This window comes from Electrophorus electricus, chromosome 12 (genome assembly GCF_041902795.1).
Source record: "Electrophorus electricus isolate QZ-2024a chromosome 12, ASM4190279v1, whole genome shotgun sequence".
Lineage (NCBI taxonomy): Eukaryota > Metazoa > Chordata > Actinopteri > Gymnotiformes > Gymnotidae > Electrophorus > Electrophorus electricus.
In genome coordinates, this window is record NC_137508.1 from 26,286,340 (window position 1) to 26,310,266 (window position 23,927).

The 23,927-nt window shown below is 42.2% G+C and overlaps 2 protein-coding genes across 7 annotated transcripts; one reads left to right on the forward strand and one right to left on the reverse strand.

The window, feature by feature from the left end:
- Positions 1-1,314: 1,314 nt before the first annotated feature.
- On the reverse strand, positions 1,315-8,993 carry fbxo8 (F-box protein 8). Of its 3 annotated transcripts, XM_027021000.3 has the most exons (7): positions 8,857-8,993; positions 6,180-6,522; positions 5,842-5,968; positions 5,411-5,529; positions 4,759-4,955; positions 3,701-3,837; positions 1,315-3,496 (listed from the first exon to the last, which is right to left on the reverse strand). In XM_027021000.3, the coding sequence occupies exons 2-7, from the start codon at positions 6,512-6,514 to the stop codon at positions 3,377-3,379; spliced, it is 1,035 nt and encodes a 344-aa protein (XP_026876801.1). In that variant the 5' UTR covers positions 6,515-6,522; positions 8,857-8,993; the 3' UTR covers positions 1,315-3,376. The 3 variants fall into 3 exon arrangements, 2 of the variants coding, with proteins under 2 accessions (XP_026876801.1, XP_026876802.1); XM_027021001.3 differs by having other exon boundaries at positions 1,315-3,837; XR_014126521.1 differs by lacking the exon at positions 1,315-3,496 and having other exon boundaries at positions 3,700-3,837; positions 4,688-4,955.
- On the forward strand, positions 8,891-18,265 carry cep44 (centrosomal protein 44). Of its 4 annotated transcripts, XR_014126520.1 has the most exons (12): positions 8,891-9,022; positions 9,901-9,998; positions 12,533-12,680; positions 14,664-14,810; positions 14,904-15,218; positions 15,432-15,593; positions 15,814-16,014; positions 16,562-16,634; positions 16,861-16,973; positions 17,586-17,623; positions 17,775-17,866; positions 18,039-18,265. XR_014126520.1 is itself a non-coding variant. In XM_081724684.1 (11 exons), the coding sequence occupies exons 1-11, from the start codon at positions 8,933-8,935 to the stop codon at positions 17,812-17,814; spliced, it is 1,425 nt and encodes a 474-aa protein (XP_081580810.1). In that variant the 5' UTR covers positions 8,891-8,932; the 3' UTR covers positions 17,815-18,265. The 4 variants fall into 4 exon arrangements, 3 of the variants coding, with proteins under 3 accessions (XP_081580810.1, XP_081580811.1, XP_081580812.1); XM_081724684.1 differs by having other exon boundaries at positions 17,775-18,265; XM_081724685.1 differs by having other exon boundaries at positions 16,864-16,973; positions 17,775-18,265.
- The last annotated feature ends 5,662 nt before the right edge of the window (positions 18,266-23,927 follow it).

The window sequence follows — 23,927 nt, forward strand, 5'->3', positions numbered from 1 at the left end:
GTTATACTTTTATATATAATTACTAGGCCGAGTCTGTACGGTTCGGCTTTTTATTTTTATTTTGTAGAATCCTGCTGTGGAGTTACACTAAAATGACATAAGTCTAAAATATGACAAACCGTCTTCGTTTAAACAGAAATGCAATATATTGTGAAAACGGATTTAAAAAGTTATTTTCCTACTCAGTTTCACAAAGATTTCACATTTGCACTGTCGTATCAAAGCGCTGACATTTTGTAAATACATTTAAATACATTTTGTAAATACATTTGTAAACGCGTTTAGAAGTCAATATAGTGTTTGTGGGTTACGGGCAGCTCACGTTAGCACTGGTCCATCAACCCGTTAGTCCACGTTCCTTTTCGGTTTCTTTCAACAATAAGGCCACCAACTCCACTGATGAGGCTGCAGAGTGCCGTTAGAGCACAGCAAATAAAAACGGAGGAAATGCCGTATTCGCTTTTATCCAACATCGAACCGACTTGTTTTAATTGTCGAATTGTCGAATATCACATAAATAATTTCGCATTAAGGGAAAACAACGTAAACCAAAAAACAAATAAACAAACAAACAAACAAAAAATGCTTCTTTTAACTTAATCAAAATTACGTCTTTCCTATATTAAAATATAGCTAACAGTATGCTTAATACGGAATAATGCACAATAATCCATAATAAATACATAATATTGTTGAATCTTAAAAAAGATATAGTGTCAGTGATCAGTAATCTCCATGATCAATAATATCAGTTATCAATAGCATCAGTGATCATTTGTGTTAGAAAATCAGTAGTCTCCATGATCAATAATATCTGGTATAATAGTGTCAATGATCAGTAATCTCCAATTGTATTCGTGTCAGTGATCAGTGATCTCAATTATAACTTGGACCAGGTTGACATTATGGACACTTGGAACCTGATGTTTAATATCCTGGATTTCAGTCCACACACTATGATAATTTTATTCCGGTACTTTTAAGAATACCCTTTCTAATGTGAACATGTTAAGTAGTTTAACTGTTGATTAAATGCAAGCACATAAGACTCCCATAGTCTCCCATCGTCCGCCCTCTATGTACTTAGACTATGATACCAGCGTCACAAGACAAGATGGTTTTAATGCTTTTGCAAACATGTCCTGTTTATCTGCAGCTACCTGCTTGAACCTGAGCAGCAAGTGAAGAGGAGCTTGGCATGAAGACACCCAGGAAAGGCTGACACGTCTGCAGAAGGCCTTGTGCACTGGGCATTCAGGAGGGAGCGAAACTGTCAATGACTTTTGAAGAGAAACACACTCACCATCACTGATGGAAAGGACAAAGCTTAAATGCTTTTCAAGATTTTATTTTTTATGCAATCTAGAAGTATTTGTCTCCAGTGTTACCATTCAGAAACTTGTCTTAATTATCTTGTGTTTCCAAATTTCCTAAATACTAAATAGACTTTGATTAAAAATAATAGTTTAACATTATAAATCCAGGGTAATTATGAAATATACTCGCTGTTTTAAGAAAATCGACCATCATTTTTGATGGACTATTAATATATTTTTTGTCGTCTCCTTCCAGCATCATATCTCTGAAAGCAGACCGGCCAATTGAAAATGCATAATAATATGGTCAATGATGATTCTTTTTCCTGAAGAGTTTCTGTTTGGGAGATTTTCTCAGGAGAGCAGCAGAAAACAGTACTGCGGAAGTGGTTAAATATTAGACTGAGAGAGATCTATTTCACTGTGTATTATACTGTTATTCATTGCTAATGGTACTGGTATGAGAATAATATAAGGACACACGTAGACTAAATGAAAGTCCTGAGACTGAACATCAGTTTTGCAGCACTGGCTTGCAAATGGTTGCATGCTTACACCATAGTGACCTGGCAAAAATTCAGAAGTGCAAAAAGAGAATTCAGCCTATTAAAATGAGAACAAAAACCCATCCTTTTAGCTAAAATATTTAAAAATAAAATTATATGTTTATAAATCTCTATACTTAAATATATACATTATGTGCAAATAAAACAATTCATATTAATTTTAACTATATGCAGAGTTTATGCATTGTTATCCTTATTATTAAGTTTTTGTCAGTTGACTCACTTCAGCATCGCTATTGGCACTATGGTGGAAATACAGGCACCCTAAACTCCCAACTAGACAGAAACACACAGCAAGGGTGAGAAGGAAAATCACATCCATCAGATGTGCATAAACCACAAACCAAGTTGGTAAATTTAACATATTAATAACACAATTACATTAATAACAAAAGGGAATAAAAAATCCTCAGGTTAAAGTGCTATTTTGATTAACAAATCAAAACAAAACAAAAAACAAAACAACAACAAAAACACCCCAACTAACAGTAAAAAAAACCAAAGTATTTTGATGTTGCCATCATACTGCAGGCAGAAGCAAAGGAAGACAGCGAGCATGGGTTGACGGTGCGGCAGAACGAGTCTGTCCACACGTGCTCACACGTCCATATCTCATTTATGCAGGCAGGCTACAGGCAGGTATGCTGAGACAGGTGGACACTCAGGTGTGTGAGGGTGGGGGACATCACACGTGACCAAAGCCGAGTGGTGTAGTCGGACCACAGCCAAAACAATGACCACATTAAAGTAGCGCACAGCTAGTAGGTACCAGCCAGTCTAAAAAACAATAATAGGAAAATAACCTTTGGTTGATCATACTTTCTGTGGGTTTCTGACCCACGTAGGAAGTTTACACAGAAAAACAAATGTTTCCAACAATATCCAAGACTTAAACACATGAGCCCAAGCCTTAATCTCTATACTCATCTTATAAATCACTATACACTATAGATACTCTATAATAATCTGGATAAGCGTATTTATAATTTGGACTATTTGTTTGACAATAAGCTGTTTACAGATTTGAGCAGAGACTGTTTCAAATACATCTGTTAGTGTTTCTTCATTGGTGTAAGAGCAAAGATCATTTACGCCAAAGCTCCTCCACTTCCAATCCGGCACAAACCAGTTTTATAGCCGTTTTGGGATCAACCAATAGAAGGAAGGTGAAGGAACCACCATGGAATCTGCTCCCACAGATCACTGCTTCATATGCAGACAGCCAGAAGGTTAACATTCACGTAATAACATGTATTAATACGTTTTAACATATTTTGAGCTTAAACTGGATGCGCATGTTAGAATTGAAGCACAACTTGTGGTGCTACAGCAGGGTTTGTTTGGTTACCCACACCACAGCACACCTCCGAGTGCTCCTTAGCTACATGGCTCTGTGTGGGGACGCACTCTGTTGTCCATTACGTGCGTCGCTACGTCTGTCAGTTTGCCTTAGGCTGCTTTTGGCAACCTGTGTCATTTTGGTTGTTGTTATTGTTATTTGATGTTGCCATGGCTGCTTGCCTTCGTTGTGTGACACCGCCTGAGAGAGAGATGCTGCAATCCTACTAATGGTCTTCTCTGGGGCTCTGTATCTGCCATCTTGTGATCCTTGTTCTAGCCATAGAGCAGAAGGCGCATGTATTTTATTGGCCGACTGCATCTCATGTACATGGCGCGCGCGCACGTGTGTGTGTGTGTGTGTGTGTGTGTACTTCTGTATGTAAGTATGTGTCTGTTTGTTTGTGTGTGTGTGTGTGTATGGATAGGCTAGGCAGCTACGTGGCCGATCAGATAGATGTTGTCATAGAGGTGACCCACAAAGTCCTCGCTGATGTTCTGGGCAGCTCGGCGGGTGTTCCGGATAAACTCCCTCTTGGACATCTTGTTCTTCACGTGCGGACTGCTGAGGTCAATGGACAGCAGGATGAGAGAGTAGCACAGAACATACACTGCGTCTGCAACACACACACACACGCACACACACACACACACACACACACACACAAGCACGCACACAAGGTTTAAATTTGATGAGGATCTCTGTTAGAGACCAATAGCTTTACCACTGATTTACTTTTTGATTTATTTATTTGTGGTGTCAGGTTCAATAGGGAATTGAAGGCAGGTCGAGTTGGTAGTAACTAATAATCTGATGAACTAGAGTAAAAACAAGAGCCAGATTATTAAAGCAGGCAAGATTAATAGAGATATTTAAAGTTGCCATCAGTCTAGAGTTTAAAAAGGCTTTGTTTATAATTCTGATTGGTACAGATAAGACCAATTCCTGATTATTTGGGAAGTCACTTTTCATTTGATTTTCACTAAATCAGTTTTGCAACAAAGCAAGCAGTGTTACCAAGCAAAGTGATGTTAACAATAGAAAACCAGCAAAACAGAAAGCAAAAGATTAAGATCTAGGCCAGATGAAATGTCTTTATTTGGTCATATATAGATATACACATGTGCACAGTACAATTAAAGGTTTCTCGTTGCATATCCAAGATTCTTTGTGAACTGGGAAGCAAGCGCAGGGTCGACCACTGTACAGTGCCCCTGGACCTGAGAGGGTTAAGAGCCTTGCACAAGGGCCTGACAGAGCCAGAATCTGAACCCACAACCTTCTGCTTGATAGCCCAAAGTCCTATCCACTAGTCTACCACTGCTCAAGTTACACATTATATATATTATTAGGAAATTATAATTTCCTTTGACTGAGACAGCTGCTTAGAGATTTAGCTGTTCCCAAATGTGTGCTCTTTGCCACTTTATTACAAACAAATATATAAACAAAGTCCCTCCCCCTACCCCAGATCAGGCCGCAGGAGGACCCACTCGCTAGCAGCCATGGTAACGCGTCCGTAGCTTCCTTCACTCACCGGGAGTCAGGCCCACCTCCCGGACCAGCGTAGGGTTACAGGCACAGAAGCGGTGGGAGAACTTGGTGATGAGCGTCTCCAGGTACTCGCCCCGTTCCTCAGGGGCGTGGATGTGTCTGAAGAAATCCCTTAGTGCATTGGGCAGGAACTGGTTACTGAAGTTGTGTAGTGTGACTAGCTCATCCAGTACATCACGCCTAAGCAAAGGACAGGAAAAAAAAGAGAAGCTGTTGGAATTAATTTCTGAAGTTCTACAACACCACGTATAAACTCAGGTCTTATAGCACTTGGCTCTTTACCATGTCTAGGTTTAGAACACGTTATCCCAGACCCTCTGGAACACCCTTTCCCAGACACTGTACAACTGTTCTTCCCGCAGCCCTTTCAAAGTCCAACTCAAAACTTTCCTGCTCATTCAATAATCTCAGTCTTCTCTTCTCTTTTATAGGCTGTTTGTGTGCTTTAGTTGCATAATCTGTACTATAAAGCAACACTGGGTTTAAAAAAAGATACTATATACGTTTAACACGATTATTATTATAATTATTATCATAATCATCAACACTAATATGGTTACACCATAATCATGGTTATAATATACTCATGCTGCCATCAAATATGCAAAGAAAAACTCAAAGGGAGTCTAACAAACCGTTCATCAAGGTAAATCCGTAGCATTTTCCAATTCAGTGTTCTGGTATAAAATATGAACTTGGCAAGTTCCTTCGGGTGGTCCAGAAGAATGCCTTTGGATATGAGGTAAGTGATTCCCTGCAGAACGAGCCCCCATGACCAAGGGAATGAGGGAGAGGAAAAGGGAACAAAGGAAAGGGATAAAGAGAGAGCGAGAGAACCCACTGAGTGCCAGGCACAATGGTATTTTTCTATGATACGTCCTTTAAGTGGATACAAAAGTGATTATAATGTAGCTAACGGCTCTATAAAATGCAGTCAGTTTCAACCATTCCTTTACCGTTAACTAATCATTAGCTAGGCAGCAGTGCCTAAAATCAACCTTTGAACACAGCACAGGAAAAGAAGTAGTGATGCTAATGCGTGAAAGAGGCGGGCAGCTCTGTTTACCTCCTGAGGGTTAGCGTTGAATGTCAAACTTCCTTCATCTAGTTGCATGTAGAGCCTTCTGTAGGAGAAGCCAGGGTGAAGCCTTCTGTTGTATATGGAACAGTGACCCCAAGTGGACTTGCACAGCCTGGGGGCACAGAGTGACATCGCTGAGACACAACGCAGGAGAACGAGAGAAAAACAGCACAGCCCTGAGAAGAAACACATCTTGTTTATACTTCTGCCTTCAGTTATTATTAGACACATGAGCCACTCTGGCTAAACTATTAATGAAACAGGAGCCTTATTCTGTGCTCACACGCATGCACAAGGATCAGGTCTATGAGTTGTCAACTCACCCCTGCCATAGACATTCATCGTTGCCCAGGTCTTGCCACACGCAGGAGGCCAGACACAGGTCGGTGGCGTTCAGGTAGGACAGGATGGTGATGCCCAGCTCGGGTGGAAGCATCTCCAAGTCGATGAAGCCCTGCTCCGCTTTGCCCTTACGGGCACGCAGCAGGTGACCCAGGTCGGTGCCAGGTACCTGGCACTGTGGCGTGCGGCGTGACTGTGGTTCGGCCAGCAGGTGCCCCCCGGTTCTACGACGGCGCTCCCGCTGTAGGTAGCACTGCTCACTGTAGTCGTGCTGCAGCTGCTGGTTCCTTGCTACCCTCCACAAGCTCTGACCCATCTGCACACCTGCACACCCACAGGGTTAGAACCTCCTAAACCAGGATCACAACTAACATACGACTGCTACTGCAGTCATTATTAAACATGTGACTTGTTTTATCTATTAAACTACTGATGATGTTATTTGCCCACACACTTGCTACACATGAGAGTGCGCTCAGGACCGCTAAATCTCCACTAAGCCATCCAGACCCCCCGCAACCAGGGGCCATCTGGCCCAAACACAGTGCCAAGTTAAACACAGCTGTAGTGCAAACCGATGACTAGACACCAAAAATCAAGCTGTTGAAGGTGTTAGAAAAACACACACAGAGAGAGAGAGAGAGAGAGAGAGAGAGAGAGAGAGAGACGTATATGGATATATCGCTGTGTGAGGCAGAATAGCAAGAGGACTGCATGACCCCATTATAAGCCACTACATGACTGCTGCTACTGCTATTGAAACAGCCTATGAAACAGAACACTCCCTGAAACACTTCTAACTCGCTCGTGCTTTTTACTGGCCTGAAGCAATTACTTCAGTGTTTCACCAGAGCATATGATATCTCACTTTTCCCACAGACAAGGATAAACCTATGCAAGAACTCTGCTATTCTTCTCGCTGCCGCAGAGCACATATAAAGTGAAATGGGGAATAATGTACCTATATAACACAGCTCCAATACGTTACTGTTTCCATTTCAATCTAATACCTTCCCTCTTGAGACAAATCTGCGGCAGGGCGAAAGCCATGGCTCCCCCTATTAATCTCAGGGTGGAGGTGCTGTATTGCCTCCTGGTTCCAGGGGTGGGTGGGCTACATGCCATCTGAGCACAGTTTTATCTTCAGTGTAGTACTTCATTGTACTTCATTGTACCCCCCCCCCACACACACACTCCCCTTCTTTATGGCCTGCTGTCAGGAGTCCTCAGAGGGATTCCATGTCCAAAAACCTGGAGTCTGAGAGGAATGTTTTTCTTAACGTATGGGTTTCTGAACTGTCCCTTGCTAGTTTAAAGTGTTGCGGTGTCAGATTCGGCCCCATGAAAGAATTGCTAAGTGTTCCCAATTTTATATATATATATATATATATATATATATATATATATATATATATATGTATATGTATATGTGTGTGTGTGTGTGTGTGTGTGTGTGTGTGTGTGTGCTCATTTAGTCTTGATCCAGTTAAATGCTATTTAACCGGCTCAACAACATTCTCAGCTAAAAAAAAATATTTATATATATAAAATAACAAACAAGCAGGCTGGGCTGAATTCCTTGTATAATCCATGACAAAAAACAAGTTCAGGAAAGCCAAAGAACATGCTTAGAGGAAAGTGAAACAGTAAACTAGTCATAACAGGTTATGAAATACAACAGTTTGCTGTGTATTGTGAGCTTCAGTATTACCAAAGTAATTCTACATATGTGTGACCACACACTGCCAATAAAGTCAGGATTTTGATTCTTTAACAAACAGGCTACAAAATGTTTACATTTCTAGAACACCCAGTAAAGCACTTGTACAGTTTGTTAGCATATGCAAACATGCACAGAAATTCAGAGTTTTAAAAATCTGATTCTCATTAAACATTTATACATAACAGTATATGTTTTTATTCTACTGTTTTTTATGCTCTAAAAAATAAACTCTAGACCCTTCAGCCTATGCCTGTCAAAGCTGGTGTGTTTGTAACTGTATTCAGGCTGCCAGTTCACATGACTTTAGAAAGCCATGCCTTTGTGCTGAAGCCTCCGGTTGTGGCGCAGTAGAGGCCGGGATTTCAGACAACGCTGCTTCTCCCGCAGCCTGACACCATACCGGGTTTACTGTAAATACTGACTCAGCGTGACGGAGCTCCAACATGTTCCACGTTATTCAGAAGTATTCTGCCACAGCCGTGGACTGCTACACGCGTAGCTGGCCTTCCTATTAACCTCCACGCCACCAATGCCCCCCGAAGGACCCTAATCTAAGCATCACCTTACCCACTGCCTGCCTACTGCTCTTTTACCCAACTAATTTGTATACATTTGCATGGCAACCTACTAATAGAGTCGCTCTACAAAGAGCGCGAACCCATAGTTTAGTATTTCGATATCAGCTATATTTAAAATCAGGGTATTAGAAGTAGTTATTTGGTAAAGACCCCTGTACTGGGTGTGATGGGAACCCATTGGTATCTTGTTCAGTGGGTAATGACCATTACTGCGCATGTCCCGCCTTCCTCCGACTCCGGTGGCTAGACTGCACGTCCAGTGCGCGGATGAGGATTAAAGCTACTGGCCTGTGCAAGCGACACTTTAAGAGCTCACCGTGGCCGCACACATCCAGAGCTCACACCAGTACCACCCACCTGTGGGGTTTTAGGAGACACTTGGACCGCCGCCGCGACGAGGCGCTGGTGTGGATCAAAGCTCCCTAGGCGAAACATGCCGCGGACGTGGTCGTCCAACGGGGCGCATTCATTTCCACAGAATCCCGACGGCAAAGCTCCAAAAGGGCGACTCAAAGAAAAGATCGTGTGTAGTATAAGCCTCGGCTGGTCTTTACTCTCCTCTTTCACACTCCTCTCCCCTCCTTTTCTGCACCTCCTGTTGTCCCGTTTGACGTTTCTTGTTTTTGGTGGAAGTGACGCAAATCGCACAGTAAATTAATCTTAGAAATCACAATAGCACGTTCGGTTTTATATTTTAAAATAATTTTTTTGCTACTTAAAATATGCCTGCCCGTATCTTGAAATTGAGACAACAGTGCACTATTTAAGTGCCAGAAGAGAATCTTAAATGGATTTATTTTTGAAAACGTCTCCTACATCGTTGTATTTGATTACATTTCAGTGAATATGTGAATGTGTTTTTAAATAACGTAACCGACATCAAGCGCGCATAGAAACCAATCACAGTAGACGGTCATTTCACCGGTAAAAACAAAGAAAATAACACGTTTAATGGCGAAGAGTAAGTATATCCTCGGCCTTCTGTGAGTGTGGGCAGATAACGAGAGCGCTGCTACAGCCTTCTCAAGTCTAAATATCAGGAAAGGAAATGCTAATTATTTAGCTAGCTAAGCTACCCAGGTAAATCTAACTTACGTGACGTAGCATTAGCTAATGTAGCTAACTAGCTAATGCTAAATCAAACGCGCGTCGTTAGCTAGCTAGTTAGCCCTGTAGCACAAATATATCGTGATACTTTAGCTTTGCACACAGCGGCGGAGTAACGTCAATACTTGGTACATTAGCTAACCAGCTATTAGCTGGCTTCGCCAACGGGGAAAAAAAGCATGATCTAGTTCAATAACTACATGGCTGTTATTAATATTCATGTATCAACGCAACTAGCTAGGTTATAGGGAAAGAAAGTGGTAAGAGTACTTTTTATGTCTTTGTAACTGTAAGGGTGTAGAGATGGCAACAGGTGATCTGAAAGGCTGTCTCAGGAAGCTGCAAGCATCACTTCGATCTTTAAAGTATCCAACAGACGTTGACTACCAAAGGTATGAATGAACAGATTTAACAGATGTAAAAGTGCAAAAATAATAGAAATATTTTAACACACACCTGTATAATATTTGGTAATGCAAACCAGCAAGATTTCGTCAGCACGGCATGAGGTTGGCCTAGCGCATCATACCTGAACTGTTGGCTACTTCAGCTACTTTCACTGTTTTTACGAAAATATAAAGCTTTTCCTGTATTTGTTTAAAATGTCTATAGTCATTTTACCTATTGTGCTATAATAATGTATTCACATTATATGTCTTGGGTGAATTCAAAATTAATAAAGCCCCCTCCATAATAAAGAGAGAAATGGTTCAAGTTGCTTCCTCTTCAGAAAAAAGACGTCCTGTCCAAGTGACACCTTAAATCTGTCCTCAGTCCATAGTCGCCATCCTCCTTGCTATCCACACGACTTCCACATGACTTCCTGCCGATAGGACAGAGAATGCTCAAACATGTCATGCATGGCTGCAGAAAGTGTACATGTAACCATATACCTTTGAGTGGTACCTGCGAGATCGGTGTTTCATATAAATGTGTAATATGAGCAATGATGAAACCCTTGCTGTGTGTGTGCACGTGCGTGCTGTACATCTGGTTACTGTCTTACAAAGTCAAATGGACAGGTCCTGTAAATATTACTATCACTGATGCACAGAAATATCAGCTCAAGGACATATAGATTGCTCTAAATTCCATGTCATTCAAATAAAGCTAAGACAAATATCTGCTATATTTCTGATTGTTTTATGTATCGTTTAGAAAAGTTGTTTTTTGGGGGGGGTGGGGGGCTTGGATGAGCATTTGCCAGCTCTCAGATGTGCACTTCAAGACTCCGTTGTATCTTGTGCATACAAGATGCACAGTTGCACTGAAGAAGTATATTCTGGTGCCTTTCCTTACAATGGGAGCCTTTCCAAATGAGCCTATGCAAAGCACATGGCATAGCTGGGACTCCAGCCTCAAATCAGTCATCAGTCCAAGCTGTGTTCTCAGCAGGAAACTACTATTTAGGGCATAGTTCTTTCAAAAACAAGCACAAGTGCCAGGGCAGTGAAGTAAATGTTGTTACATGTGAATCAAATTTGCATTATTAAGGAAATGTTGATTTATTAATGAAATTTGCATTTCAGATCAGAAGATAACAGTGTTATTTATGGTGTTTGCCCAAATATAGAAACAATATGGATGGTTTGTGAGCTTTAATATTAGCCTCTTTCTGTTGTTTTTTATCCATCTATCTTTTGCTCTGTCTATCTATCTCTCTGTCTCTCTTTTCAGGTTCCTCAGCTTGTGAAACGCATACATAATTCAGTTTAAATTGGGTCACTTCCTGCTTGAATCTTTCCACTTTGTTCTTTCTGATGGTCTCCTTGGTTAAGTGTGCTATACGTGTTGCTGGAGTCTGAGCTCCTCTGCTCAGTGAGTAGATTGTTCCTGGGTCTCTCTGTTCTTGGTTCTAGTGCCTTCAGCCTCCATTACAGCCTCTACATTTCTTCGATTCAGAGTCTTCTGTGATAGGAGACTGGTGAGACATTCACTGCAGACTGTTGATTTCTTTTGCTGTTTTTTTGCAGTGCTTCTCTAGAGCACTAGTGGTTGTCTTCACTTCCTGTGTTCTTCCATTAGGTATCCTGTTCACTGCAAGCTATTTCCTGCTGGTTTTGCATTGCCAAGTTTCTTTGCCCAGCCAAAACCCCAGTTTTGAATTAACACCTGCACCTTTGAAATTAACTCTAAAGGTGTTTTCATTTCATGGTCATTTTTCTAGTTTTGATTTTGACTTGTACCATTTGACCTCAAAATGACTCAGGACACATTCCAGTGGCTTCAACCAAAATCCCACACGTTCACATTTCTCCTGTGGGATAACATGGAAAATCTTTAGCGGTTGCCAACACCTGTCACCCACTTGTCTTAATACTTTTTCTCAGCTGAAAATAAATAATTAAATATTAAAACAAAATTACTTTGTTCCAAAAAAAAATTACTTTGCTCCAAATCGTATCTTGATCTGGAATATAAATTTCATGAATATCTAATAAAAATAGTCATTTTACTCCACTGTCCCAGCATACATCTATATAACATTTTTCATGTGTGGACAGTCACTATTTTTTGGCTTGATGTCTAAACATTTCACGTAGTATAAACAGTCAGTCGGTGTGTGTGTTTCATGTCCTCTGCTTTGGCTTAGCACTGTCTGGAGTGGAGGGTTTGTCCAGTGCCCCTGCAGTTTAAACACTAGATGTTACATTAACCAGCTCTGTTACTGAGCAGCAAACTCAAAGCTGTACATCAGATGCTCGCAGATGCGGTTTGAAGTGCGATGCATCAAACATGCTTTCCTCCTGGGAACACATTTGGCTCAATTCCGCTGAGGATGATCCAGAAAGATGACTTAATATGTCTCCCTGGGACGAATGGAAGATGACTAACAGATCAGTTATGGTTTCTCTACCCGCCCCCCCCTATTATGTTTTAAGCTTAATTACTTTTTTGTTGTCTGTGTTTATTCTTCTTGGACCAGGCTGGCAAAAGGGGACCCATTTTGCTGCCTTCCCATCGTGAGCTACGCCTTCACATCCTTCTCCCCAGCTCTGGCCGAGCTCCTGGTGGAGTCCGGCATTGAGCTCACAGGGAAGAACGACCTGAGCTTCACAGAGTCTGTTTATAAGGTGGGTAAGTTTTTTTTCTGTGACGTCACGAATGTTTAGTTTCATAACGGTCCCAGAGAGTATTTGTGGAAGTGCAGTGGACTGCACAAAGCATTTGCCAAGCAAGTGCTCTCCCGGTGGAGTTGTCTGGCAAAATCAGTTCAGGATGCACTTCCATAGAATCACTCAACCGGATCTTTCAGCTGGTAATTTTCCGTTTTATTGGGGATCAGCAACAGTTCTCCCTTTTATCAGCAGGCATGTTGTCTGTTATTTTCTCTTATTGGCTGCTTAGATCCCTTATGCTCTTGCCTTTTATTGGTTTTCATGCCATGAGGCCCCATGTGTAGCCTGACAATCTCTCAGGGAAGTGAATACCAGTGCGCAGTTCCCGACGGGCGGGGGTCTCCGATACCCATCACCATATGCTGAAGTATTCGACTGGGTCAAATGGTTCCAGTTGTTACAGCAGACTTATGAAGAGGGGGGAATTCTGCTTGATTCTGGAGATTTCCTAAGACAAGGCCAGGTCCAAGATCAGGCCATATTCTCTGCCTCTCTGTTATTTGTGTGATATGGTGTCGGTTTCACTGAATGTAGAACAGCTTTTAAGAATTGCAGTGTCTGTCTCTGCGTGTGCTGTTCTCTCAGGACCACAAGATTGTTTCCCATTTCAATTAAATTTTTTTCCCCCCAGTAGGTTTTCGGGATATTTTTCTCCCACTGAATGTAGAATCTGTTGCTGGTATGAGCGGTACTCTCAGAAGCTGATTAAAAACCAGCCTACTTGTTTAAAGTGGCTAAGCTTTTTACCCAATCTTAGATTCAAAGAGAATAGGATTACATCTTGCTGCTCCTCTCTGTTCTATGGACAAGGTTTTGGTTGTGATTTTTTAAAAGTGCTGTCTGTTGGCGTCATGGCCTTGTCTGCACATTGGGAAGATTTCACTGCTGTTTGAGGATCCGATGAGCTGTATCCAAGGTCCCCAGAGATCAGTCCGATGTGCTCTGTAAGCTGCTAGCTGCTGCCCTGTCCCATGTCTCAGAGTAACTGTAATTCCCATCTGGCATTTCCTGCATGGGGAAGATCTGTATCTCCTGGCACTTTGTCCTGCTCAGTGACCCTCCACATGACTATTCTGTGGCTGTAGTTGCCCAGTGGCTGTAGTTTTTCACCCTGTTGTAATTTTCCAGTGGTTGTAGTTGCCATGGACCATGCAAGCGAGAGGCATGCCTGGAGAGCACCTGAGTGCGGCGATGGTGTTTGAACGAAAAGCCACTGTACAAAGGACATTGAACAGCGCCATCACACAGTCAACTTGTCACCCCCGTCACGCCTTCAGGCTGTCACCCCCGTCAGAATTTCTCATACCGTTTCCATTTGGGCTCCTGCAGATTGTTTCTGTTAGAAGCTCTTTCCTGTGACTCTCATCCGTTGTTCCCCACATCATCTCTTCTCTTGGCAGGGTGGGCCTCTTGCCTGTATATTACTGACATCTCTCCAAATGAGTTTTTTTGGAGAACATCTTGGAAACATATGTAGAAGGATATTAGAAAAATGAGTTTGAGTGCCACTTTGAGTGCTGCTTTCTGATTCTTTCAAGTGGGATACCGTCATCTGAATGTTATTATGATTCAGTCAAGTGGGATATCATCTTCTGTTTGTTAATATGAAGTATGAGTGAGAATCAGGAACTGTATGGACATAAATACTATGTTGCGATTATGTTGCTATATATTGTGACTGCCACGTTTGCCTTATTCTGAGTACATCTCGAGTTAATCTGCATTGTCTAGACCAAGATTCTTTGCATAATTATTTGTCATGCAATGGCCATCATTCAGAAGCTCAAAGCACAAAGTCACAAACTTTTGTGATTTGCTAGAAAGCCTCTTTCCATTCAGTAGTCTTCTGTGATATCAGTATTGTAAAGCAAATATAATGATGATGAATAACAAATGATATGCTGTGTGACTAATGGGAAGATGTGTCTGTCTGATTAGGTCCTGCGCGATCTCTTCAGCTACAAGCCTCTCCTCAGCAAGCAGCAGTTCTTGCAGTTCGGCTTTGCCGAGAGAAAGATCAGCCTCCTGTGTGACATCATCGGCCTTGTAGTGACCAAACACAACCAGCTCACCAGAGGTGCCAAGGTGCGGAGTATTTGCTTCCTGGTTCAGTGTCAGATGAACAAATGTGAATCGATGCTTTTTCACACAGCAGATTAATGAAATTTCACTTTGCAGCCTGTTAGGCACCCCAAAAAAAGGCTGCAGTCCCGCAGTGACTCAAAAATATTAGAAAGCCCAACTTCACCAGACACACATGGGGTTCCTGCACAGAGGCTACAGTCTCGAAGTGTCTCTCTAACCTCAGAAAGCCCAACTACACCGGACACACACAGGATTCCTGCTCAGAGGCTACAGTCCCGAAGTGTCTCTATAACCTCAGAAAGCCCAACTACGCCGAACACACACAGGATTCCTGCACAGAGGCTACAATCCCGAAGTGTCTCTATAATCTCAGAAAGCCCAACTTCACCAGACACACACAGGATTCCTGTAAGTCTCTGTGGGACCATCACCACTGTTTAAGGACATCAACTATCACAGTAACATCTACTTCGACAGCAAAATTCATAATAACATCAATAAACTTAATAACAATATAATAACGAATAAAAGACTGTACACAAGCAAACTGTTTTATTGCAGAAATTGCTTTAGAGTTTGTTGTTAAAGTGGGTCTGCACTGGGTGGGGGTGCTTCGAGCAGGTTCTTCTGAGCAGACCTCTGGTGGAGAGGCACCTGGGCAACAACTCATCAGCGAGGGCCTGCTTCTCTTCAGACACCTCGCCCCAGGAGAAACGGGACGAGGCCGAGGAGGAGGGCGGAGGTCCTTCAGCGGGGGATGGCCCTCGTCCTGCTGCTCACACTGTGAGACTGTGTGCAGGGTTTTGCACGTTTCCTTGCTCCCTCGCCCATTCAAACTCTGCTGGTTTGCCGCGAACCACCGAAACTCTGTGAACACCGTTAACATGCATGATTTCAATTTGCGCATGAATGCTGTATTTAACTTTAATATTATTAATTATTTTTAATACCACACACACACCCATAGAGACGTCTGCTTTTACCCTCACGTGTTCCCTCGCAGGGGTTTGTGTCGGAGTGCATGCTGAAGGCAGTAGAGGCAGGCCTGCGCGAGTGCGTGTCCAGGATGGCCCAGCTGGATGCAAGACTGCAGGCAGTGGAGCAGAGCGCGGCCGGGAAGTTGGTCATCGAGCGCAGTCAGTGGGAGAACCTGGAGAGCCGTGTGTTGCTCCTGGAGACCAGCCTGGCACTGATCTCAGTACAGGTACGACACGGTGCCCACAGCTGTCCCAAGAGACCAATCACACGCTATTAATGACACACAGATGCATCTTGTGTTATTAATCTGATTATTAGAGACAGTTGTATTAGATTAATCACCGCCAGGAAGATAAAAGTGCAGGGCCACAGGGGGTGTGGTTTCTGATAGAGAGAGTATGCTGTGTGCAGATTGGCTGCCGCTTCTCATCAGGTGTGAGTGTGCGTTTATTTAAAAAAAAGGAAAAGGAAAAAAAAAAAGCGATATTTGTAAAGCGACCTTGAGTTTCAGAAAAGCGCTATATAAATGCAACTAATAGTAGTCATAATGGTAATAAAAGGTAATTTGGTATTTTTCTTCATACCAGTGTTATACAGTGACATGTAAAATGTTTAAATAACGATTCATGATAAATGTGTCACTACGTAGTCACTACGTAAGGGAGAAGCTTTAGGTCTCCACGTTAGTGGACGTGTTTAGGGGAGGCAGGATGCCTTCGTTAGTGATGAGGGGTACTGAGGGGCGGGTGGGGGTCTGCCTTCTCTGTCTGCAGGGTCCCGTAAAAGCTGGTGGGGTTGCAAGTCTGTCAGGCTTTGGAGAGAAGAGCCACCTCACAGAGGAAACAGGTGAGGTCTGCTCACATCAGCCACACAAGCTCTGAGGGCACTGTGCATGTTTTCAATTACTTATTGAGCCATCCTGCGAGCTGGAACATGGGTGATTTCTGGAACGGATTGTGTCCTTTGGGTCGACATTGTAACGTGGAAGATGTGTTGAGTACTTGTATACTGAAACAGTTCTAGGAAGGAGACACTCAGCAGGCAGGTAAATATGTGCTTTGCTACTTGTCAGTAGTTCTGACATCAGCAGAAGGGCCTGGAAACAGTGCTGCGCTGGGACAGTCAGCATCAGAGGCCGGCAGTGCCACACACCCCTCAACAGGTCTTCCCTCAGCATCCCCAGAGGTGAGTGTTCATCCGTCCATCCATCCCTCCATTTGTGTTATTTTCTGAAGATAAGGTATTCTTTTGAAAATTATTGGCCCATGCTGACCTTCACTGCTCCCTGTGTGTGCTTTGAGTATTCTGACATACTTTAGGAGTATCATGGTCCAGCCCAACCCTTCCCCCTAACTGACTCTAGGACCTCCCAAAGCTTCAGGACCCCACAGGTCAAACAGAACCTTTTGCATCCAAAAGTCTGGTTCTTGAACTGGTTCTGTTCAGGCTTCATAGAACCTTGGTGGTGTTCAGTTTTTACTGGAACCAAGCATGCATCCTCAACAGATGTCATCACGGTACAAGCTGAAAAACCTGCTCTGCTTTGGTTCTAGCTGGAAACAAACTTTTCGGGTTCCAAATCCTATTTATTTTTGGTGGATATGTGCCACATTAAAAAACAAATTAAAAACTAGAACGGAACCTGTTCCACGTTGGTGGAAAAGGCCTTAGAGAGATGCTGTTAGTCAGAAGTCCGGCTCAAGAGGAAGCCTGTACAGGTTTAAAACTGTTTAAAACTGTTGGGAGGTAAAATTGCTGGTTTTAATTGCCACTGCTCATGTCACATCTGCCTTTTAGGAGACTATTAAAGAGAGACTGGAACGAATAGCTAATATGTAAGTAGAGTTCTGTATTTTATACATTTGGTCTTTTTCCAGTGTTTTTGTGTCTGAGTACAGAGTGATGGAGAAACAGACAGGGAGATTATGTATAGGGTCACATATTCGTGTGTGTGTGTGTGTGTGTGTGTGTGTGTGTCTTTTCTAGGATGAAGGACACATCTAGCCTTTTGAAGACTACCTTTTGAAGACCCTAAGATTTTGTGCGACAGTATTCATATAAATACATATTCAGTCCAGGTGAATGTGATAGGGGGTGACCTCCTTAACGGTGTAACTGGATTTTATGGATTTGACAAGAGAAGGCAATCAGTGGCGTTCACATTATGATTACAGCATAATCCGTTAGGCATCTTTAAAAAAATAGCAAAACATGAACCTGCACTTTTAATGTAGTCTTCTTTTACTTCAGGGTGATGCTGATGCTGTCTACATTTTGGTCTTGAAATGTCTACGCTGTCCAGTAGAGGTCACTGTAACTTTGAGCAAAAAAATAGATTAAACGTGCTTTTGGTGCCCTCTGTGGTCCATGTTGTGTTACCGCAAGTGTCTTAAGTGGAGGTAATAAATAATTTTATATTCACGTTTTATTTGCGCCTTACCCGACTTTCAAAACAAATAAAACATTGTGAGCTATAACACTTTGATGTCTGTATCTATTTTGTATTCAGTTTCCTTTTGAACCTGATGTTTGTGGATGTATTAATTCAAAGCACGTGAACAAGGGAGTGACAAGGCTGTTTTAATGAACGTATGCAAGCTCAGGTCTCTGTTAATAATTGTTGTGCGTATGTGTGTGTGTGTGTGTAGGGGGTGAGGGAGCTACTCAAACCCCCCCAACCCCCACCACCACCATCAGCAGCTCGAGAGCATTCAGTAATGATTCTTAGAAAAATCATTAATTAATTAAAACCTCGACTGGTCTGCCTCCTTCAATCTTATGTTGGTGGTAATCAGACTCTCAGCATGCTGGAGGTAATCAGACCCTCAGCATGTCTGAGTAAGCGGCTCAGATCTGCCATGCATGATGTGCAGAATATTAAACACAGCTGTTGAAGTTATTGATAAATGGTTTGGTATCATTTGCACATAGATGGTGCGAACCTGAACGCTGACCGGATTGAGACCTTTCTCTTTACAGAGGTCTAGAGCTTGTGTGCTTAGATTAGATTAGTTTTACAGATGGCTTGATTTTGCAAACAGATGTGTTGGGTCATAGATATATTTTCAAGAGGCTTTTATTCCAGACTTTTAATGTTTTATTTGTATTTTGGAAGAAATAGAAATAGAACGTGTGCATATGCGTGTATGTGTGTAAACCAAGACATGCCTGATTGCAATATGCTTACTGACCTCAGATCAAGAGCTGATGGTGTATTATGTCATTCAGAGAGGATATGCCTTGAATGTTCCACTAGGCAAACATTATTAACTATGAGGTCTACAAACCTTTTTACCCAGCATTCAGCTTCCCTGGTTTATCAAATATCTGTGTGTGTAAGAAATGCAACCTGGCTGGTCCAGCACTGTATATAATAAAAGATTTCTCCCATGTTCTGTAGTTGAGATCATGTACAAATTTTATGCAATGTATCTGAGATTATTCACTGATTGTAAATGATTGTAGATTCACAGACTGTACATGATTGTAGTTGAGATTATTCATGGACTACGTGGTTGTATCTGAGATTATTCATGTACTGTACATGATTGTAGTTGAGATTATTCATGGGCTGTACATGATTGTGTCTGAGATTATTCATGCACCATACATGGTTGTAGCTGAGATTATTCACAGACTACATAGTTGTATCTGAGATTATTCAGACTATACATAATTGTAGTTCAGATTATTCACAAACTACATGGTCGTAGCTGATATTATGGTTGTACGTGACTGTAGTTGAGATTATTCACAGACTGTACATGGTTGTATCTGAGATTATTCATCCACTGTACCTGATTGTATCTGAGATTATTAATGGATATCTCCTAAAACATCTGATCTTCATCTAAATTGATTTAAAAAATACACAAACAGGACACTTTTAGTGCCATAACTGTAGTGAACAAATGATTTAAACAATCTGGTTTATTGACAAAAGAAATCTATGCCTATTCTTTACCCTTATTGCTAACAACTAGTCGAACCCCATTTATTGGCAGTAACCTCATCCAGGGGTTTCCTGTAATACAGACCAATCCTGTACAGTTGGATTTTTTAAAAGTGATCATCTAATTCCTTGGAGAGACCGGAATGGTGACTTCAGTACAGGATAAGCCTGATCTGGAGCTCACTGTGGTAAGATACAGGCTCCTAGTCCAGCCCTGCGGGGACCACATCCCCCATCTGAGACCGCTCTGACCCCAGCCTAATCTCTATATGATGACCAATGAGCGGAGCTGAGCTGGATACAGCGCAGCAGGTCAGTGCCTAGTATGGTAAAGACCTTAACGACACCCTGCTCTTCCGGTGTGTTTCCAGTCAGGGGTTTTGTCTGAGGTGTTGACTGATCATATACAATGTTTACAGCAGGGGATTCCATACACAACATGCAATCATAATCATTAGTGTGTGTGTAGATGCAGGGTGTGTAAACTAGAGTTAAGAGTTGGGATTTTACTGAAAAGGGAGTGACGATTCAAAGTAATGCACCCACACATGGACAGTGTTTATAACATTAACATTGTGAGTTCGCTTTCCAGGGAGCACAAATACTGTTATTACTGATCGGTATGTGTGTCGCTCTGGATAAGAGCAGCTGCCAAGCGCTGTAGACGTGAAATATAATCCTCCATCTGAGCACTCAGCTTGTCTAAGCCTCTGCTTGGTCTTTCCTGGTCCTGGAATAAAGGCGTAGACCTTCCTTGTTTTTTGTTTTTTTTTGGTTTGTTCATTTGAACTGACACTGCTGGCCAGTTCTCGCTCTGTGTCCTGATTTTGTGGTTGGAGAATTTCCATCTTGGATGTTGTTTCTGCGAAACAGTCTCTGAATCAGATCTTGCTGTTTAAAAGATATTTTCAAACACACCACCTCAGTGCATTGATCTTACCAGACTTTTTTGTGTGTGTTTGTGTGTGTGTGTTTGTGTGTGTGTGTTTGTGTGTGTGTGTTTGTGTGTGTGTGTTTGTGTGTGTTTGTGTGTGTGTGTTTGTGTTAGTAGTAGTTCTTTCTACCTCTTTTGTCATTCAGAGTATGTTGTCTCACACACGCCACACTCGCATGTAGCATAATGTATGATGTAATTACTCCAGGCTGCGGTGCTTTCTCCCATGAGGAACGCGGGGTATTACGTGTCCTATTAAGCTACTCCTAATCATTGCAATCATAATCATGTGTGTAAAAAATGGACGAAAAAACAGAGGGTCCCTTTAGCTGGTGTGAATGTGTCGTTAGCTACTCCTGATTAGCCTGGTCTGGTGCTCCTCAGCACTGTGGAATTATGGGCCTCTATTCATCACAACCTCTGTGGGAGAACCGTGCACATTGAGCGGGCAGGAGACTGAGCAGGAGTTTCACAGCCAGGCTTCCAGTTTACATCTTTGCCTCCAGGTTGTTGTAGTTGACACTGGATGAGAGGTAGCATTTGAAACGTGCTATCCACTCAGTGCCTTCGCTGAGAGAGAGCGAGTGTGTGAGTGTGTGTGTGTGTGGGGGGGGGGGGGGGATATAGAGGGAGTGTGTGCGCATGCATGTCTAAGCAAGCATGCCAGACCCAACTTCAACATTAAGAGGTCATTTTCACCCTTAATTACCCATATCTCATGCGAGCCACTGAACTCCTTTCCTTCCTGATTGGTTGGTCTCAGCCATGCCTGAATCACACCAGACTAATTGGGCTCATCATTCAAGTTAATGAGGGCCTGTTGGAGGGGGGCAGACGAGGTGCATAAACCAAAATGAGCCAAATGAGCTCAGAAAGTAACCAAAAATCCCAATACAAAGGCTGCGGTGCTGGGCGGTTATGGTTGCTTATAGCCATTGTGTCCAATCAACTGTCAACTCTGAATAACCTCATACTTAGAACATGTGGATGGTTACACTGTCCTCAGCTTGACCTTTGTTTAAAGAAACATAGATTATGAACGAATTCTTTTAAACGATCCATGCATCTCCCCTTCATTTCTGTTGCCTTTTGGCCTGCTCGTACACCACCTCAGAGACCCTTTCTCAAACCATTCAAAATTCACCCACTTCATTTCATTGCATTGTTTTGCTCTGAAATGAATTTCCTCTTGGGTTCTTGATTGGAAATGTGCACCCCTCCCTGCGATTATTTTCTTTGCCAATCAAAGCCCAGTCTATTGTTGCTGGAATGTGGCCAGAACCTCAGTGCCTGCCAGTCAATGGAGTTTTCTCAACCTCATGGGAGTCCCTACAATAACATCTTATCACTGGGAAGGAGGGTAAGGGCGAGTGCGCCGGCGTGCTGAGAGCCGGACTTGTAAAACAAACACACGCGATCACGTCAGACCTGCAGGGCAGGGGAGGGGATGCACCCTGGCCCACGTCGTTGGTAATCAACAAAGTGCACTGTGTTCGTAGACCTTGGGTGAAACTGAGAGAAAGTTCTGAATTAATGAGAGTTACTGATCTGACCGGATTAATAATGAAAGAGTGTAATAATGAAAGGGAAGCTGAAGAGTATATAATAATAATTTAATAGTGTGTGTGTGTGTGTGTGTGTGTGTCTGTGTGTGTGTGCTTGCGTGCGTGTGTGTGAGAGAGAGACAGAAACCCTCAGGATGATTGTGTGTGTGTGAGAGAGACACCATCACGATGACACGAGTGTGTGTGCATGTGAGTCAAGTTAAATTGATTTATATAGCGCTTTTTACAAAAGTTGCTGTCACAAAGCAGCTTTACACGTATGTGTGTATGTAACAGTGTCTTTCTTTTTTTTTTGTCTGTTGCAACTAGTGGTGATGATTTTGAGTCATCTGATGTTTTCTGTGAGCTTTTAATGAAACTGCTGTTATGCACAATCCCTGTTGTTTGTGACGATAATGGACATATTTTTATATGTGTTCATTCAGTGAAACTCAACATCTGTGAGTACATTAGGTTCATTCCATGAACTGTGACTCAATGCTTGACACATCCGCTGTCTCTGTTCCTACAGTTTAAAGTCCATGTTCTACAACATATACGCAAACACACACCGAAATCTACTCCCATGTCCTATTTTACTGTTGATCTGGTTTAAACGAACACATTCATTTCAACCCTATTCGTTATAGGGATTTGTAAGTGGCTGTCTCAGGTCAGGTATCAGATCTGTCAATAGTTTCTGATATAGTTATGTTTGATACCTATTAAAATATTTACACAAAAGCCAAAACTGATCAAACAGAAAAAAGCAGGTCAGTAACCAGTGTCTGGAGCAGAGCTGTGATTGGTCGAACCTCCGTACTGTACTGGATGCAAGGATGACATCCAGAAATGCCAAAGATCACGATATCCTGTTCCAAAATGCTGTTTTTTGGTCATGTTTTGTTCAGATCTGTATTTGACTGATTACTACACATGTTGTAATTGAGAAGATTCTTGATCGTGCAAGTGACTCTTTTGTGTTAAGTACAGTTTTCTGTGTAGTTACATTATCATCCAGTACGGTTTTCTGTGTAGTTACATTTTCACCCAGTACGGTATTCTGTGTATTTACATTATCATCCAGTACGGTTTTCTGTGTATTTACATTATCGTCCAGTACGGTTCTCTGTGTATTTGCATTATCACCCAGTATGGTTTTCTGTGTAGTTACATTTTCACCCAGTACGGTATTCTGTGTATTTACATTATCATCCAGTACAGTTTTCTGTGTATTTACATTATCATCCAGTACGGTTCTCTGTGTATTTGCATTATCACCCAGTACGGTTTTCTGTGTATTTACATTATCATCCAGTACGGTTCTCTGTGTATTTGCATTATCACCCAGTACAGTTCTCTGTGTATTTACATCATCATCCAGTACGGTTCTCCGTGTATTTACATTATCACCCAGTACGGTTCTCCGTGTATTTACATTATCATCCAGTACGGTTCTCTGTGTATTTACATTATCACCCAGTACGGTTTTCTGTGTATTTACATTATCACCCAGTACGGTTCTCTGTGTATTTACATTATCACCCAGTACAGTTCTCTGTGTATTTACATTATCACCCAGTACGGTTCTCTGTGTATTTACATTATCACTGGGTAAACACATCCATCAGTATGGGGTTTGCTTTCCTTACTTTGCAAATTGCTTAAGCCAGATGAAGCATCTTGACTCAGACAACTGAGCATGTTAC

What these genes read in the sequence shown, in the direction of transcription:
- fbxo8 (XM_027021000.3), bottom strand. Translation starts at nt 6,514, where the DNA reads ATGGGTCAGAGCTTGTGGAGGGTAGCAAGGAACCAGCAGCTGCAGCAC. An exon ending in TCAACGCTAACCCTCAGGAG is followed by an intron (nt 5,530 to 5,841) that starts GTAAACAGAGCT and finishes CTCGTTCTGCAG; the next exon opens with GGAATCACTTACCTCATATC. An exon ending in GGAGGTGGGCCTGACTCCCG is followed by an intron (nt 3,838 to 4,758) that starts GTGAGTGAAGGA and finishes TGTGTGTTGCAG; the next exon opens with ACGCAGTGTATGTTCTGTGC.
- cep44 (XM_081724684.1), top strand. Translation starts at nt 8,933, where the DNA reads ATGCCGCGGACGTGGTCGTCCAACGGGGCGCATTCATTTCCACAGAAT. An exon ending in CTCGTCCTGCTGCTCACACT is followed by an intron (nt 15,594 to 15,813) that starts GTGAGACTGTGT and finishes GTTCCCTCGCAG; the next exon opens with GGGTTTGTGTCGGAGTGCAT. An exon ending in TGGCACTGATCTCAGTACAG is followed by an intron (nt 16,015 to 16,561) that starts GTACGACACGGT and finishes CTCTGTCTGCAG; the next exon opens with GGTCCCGTAAAAGCTGGTGG.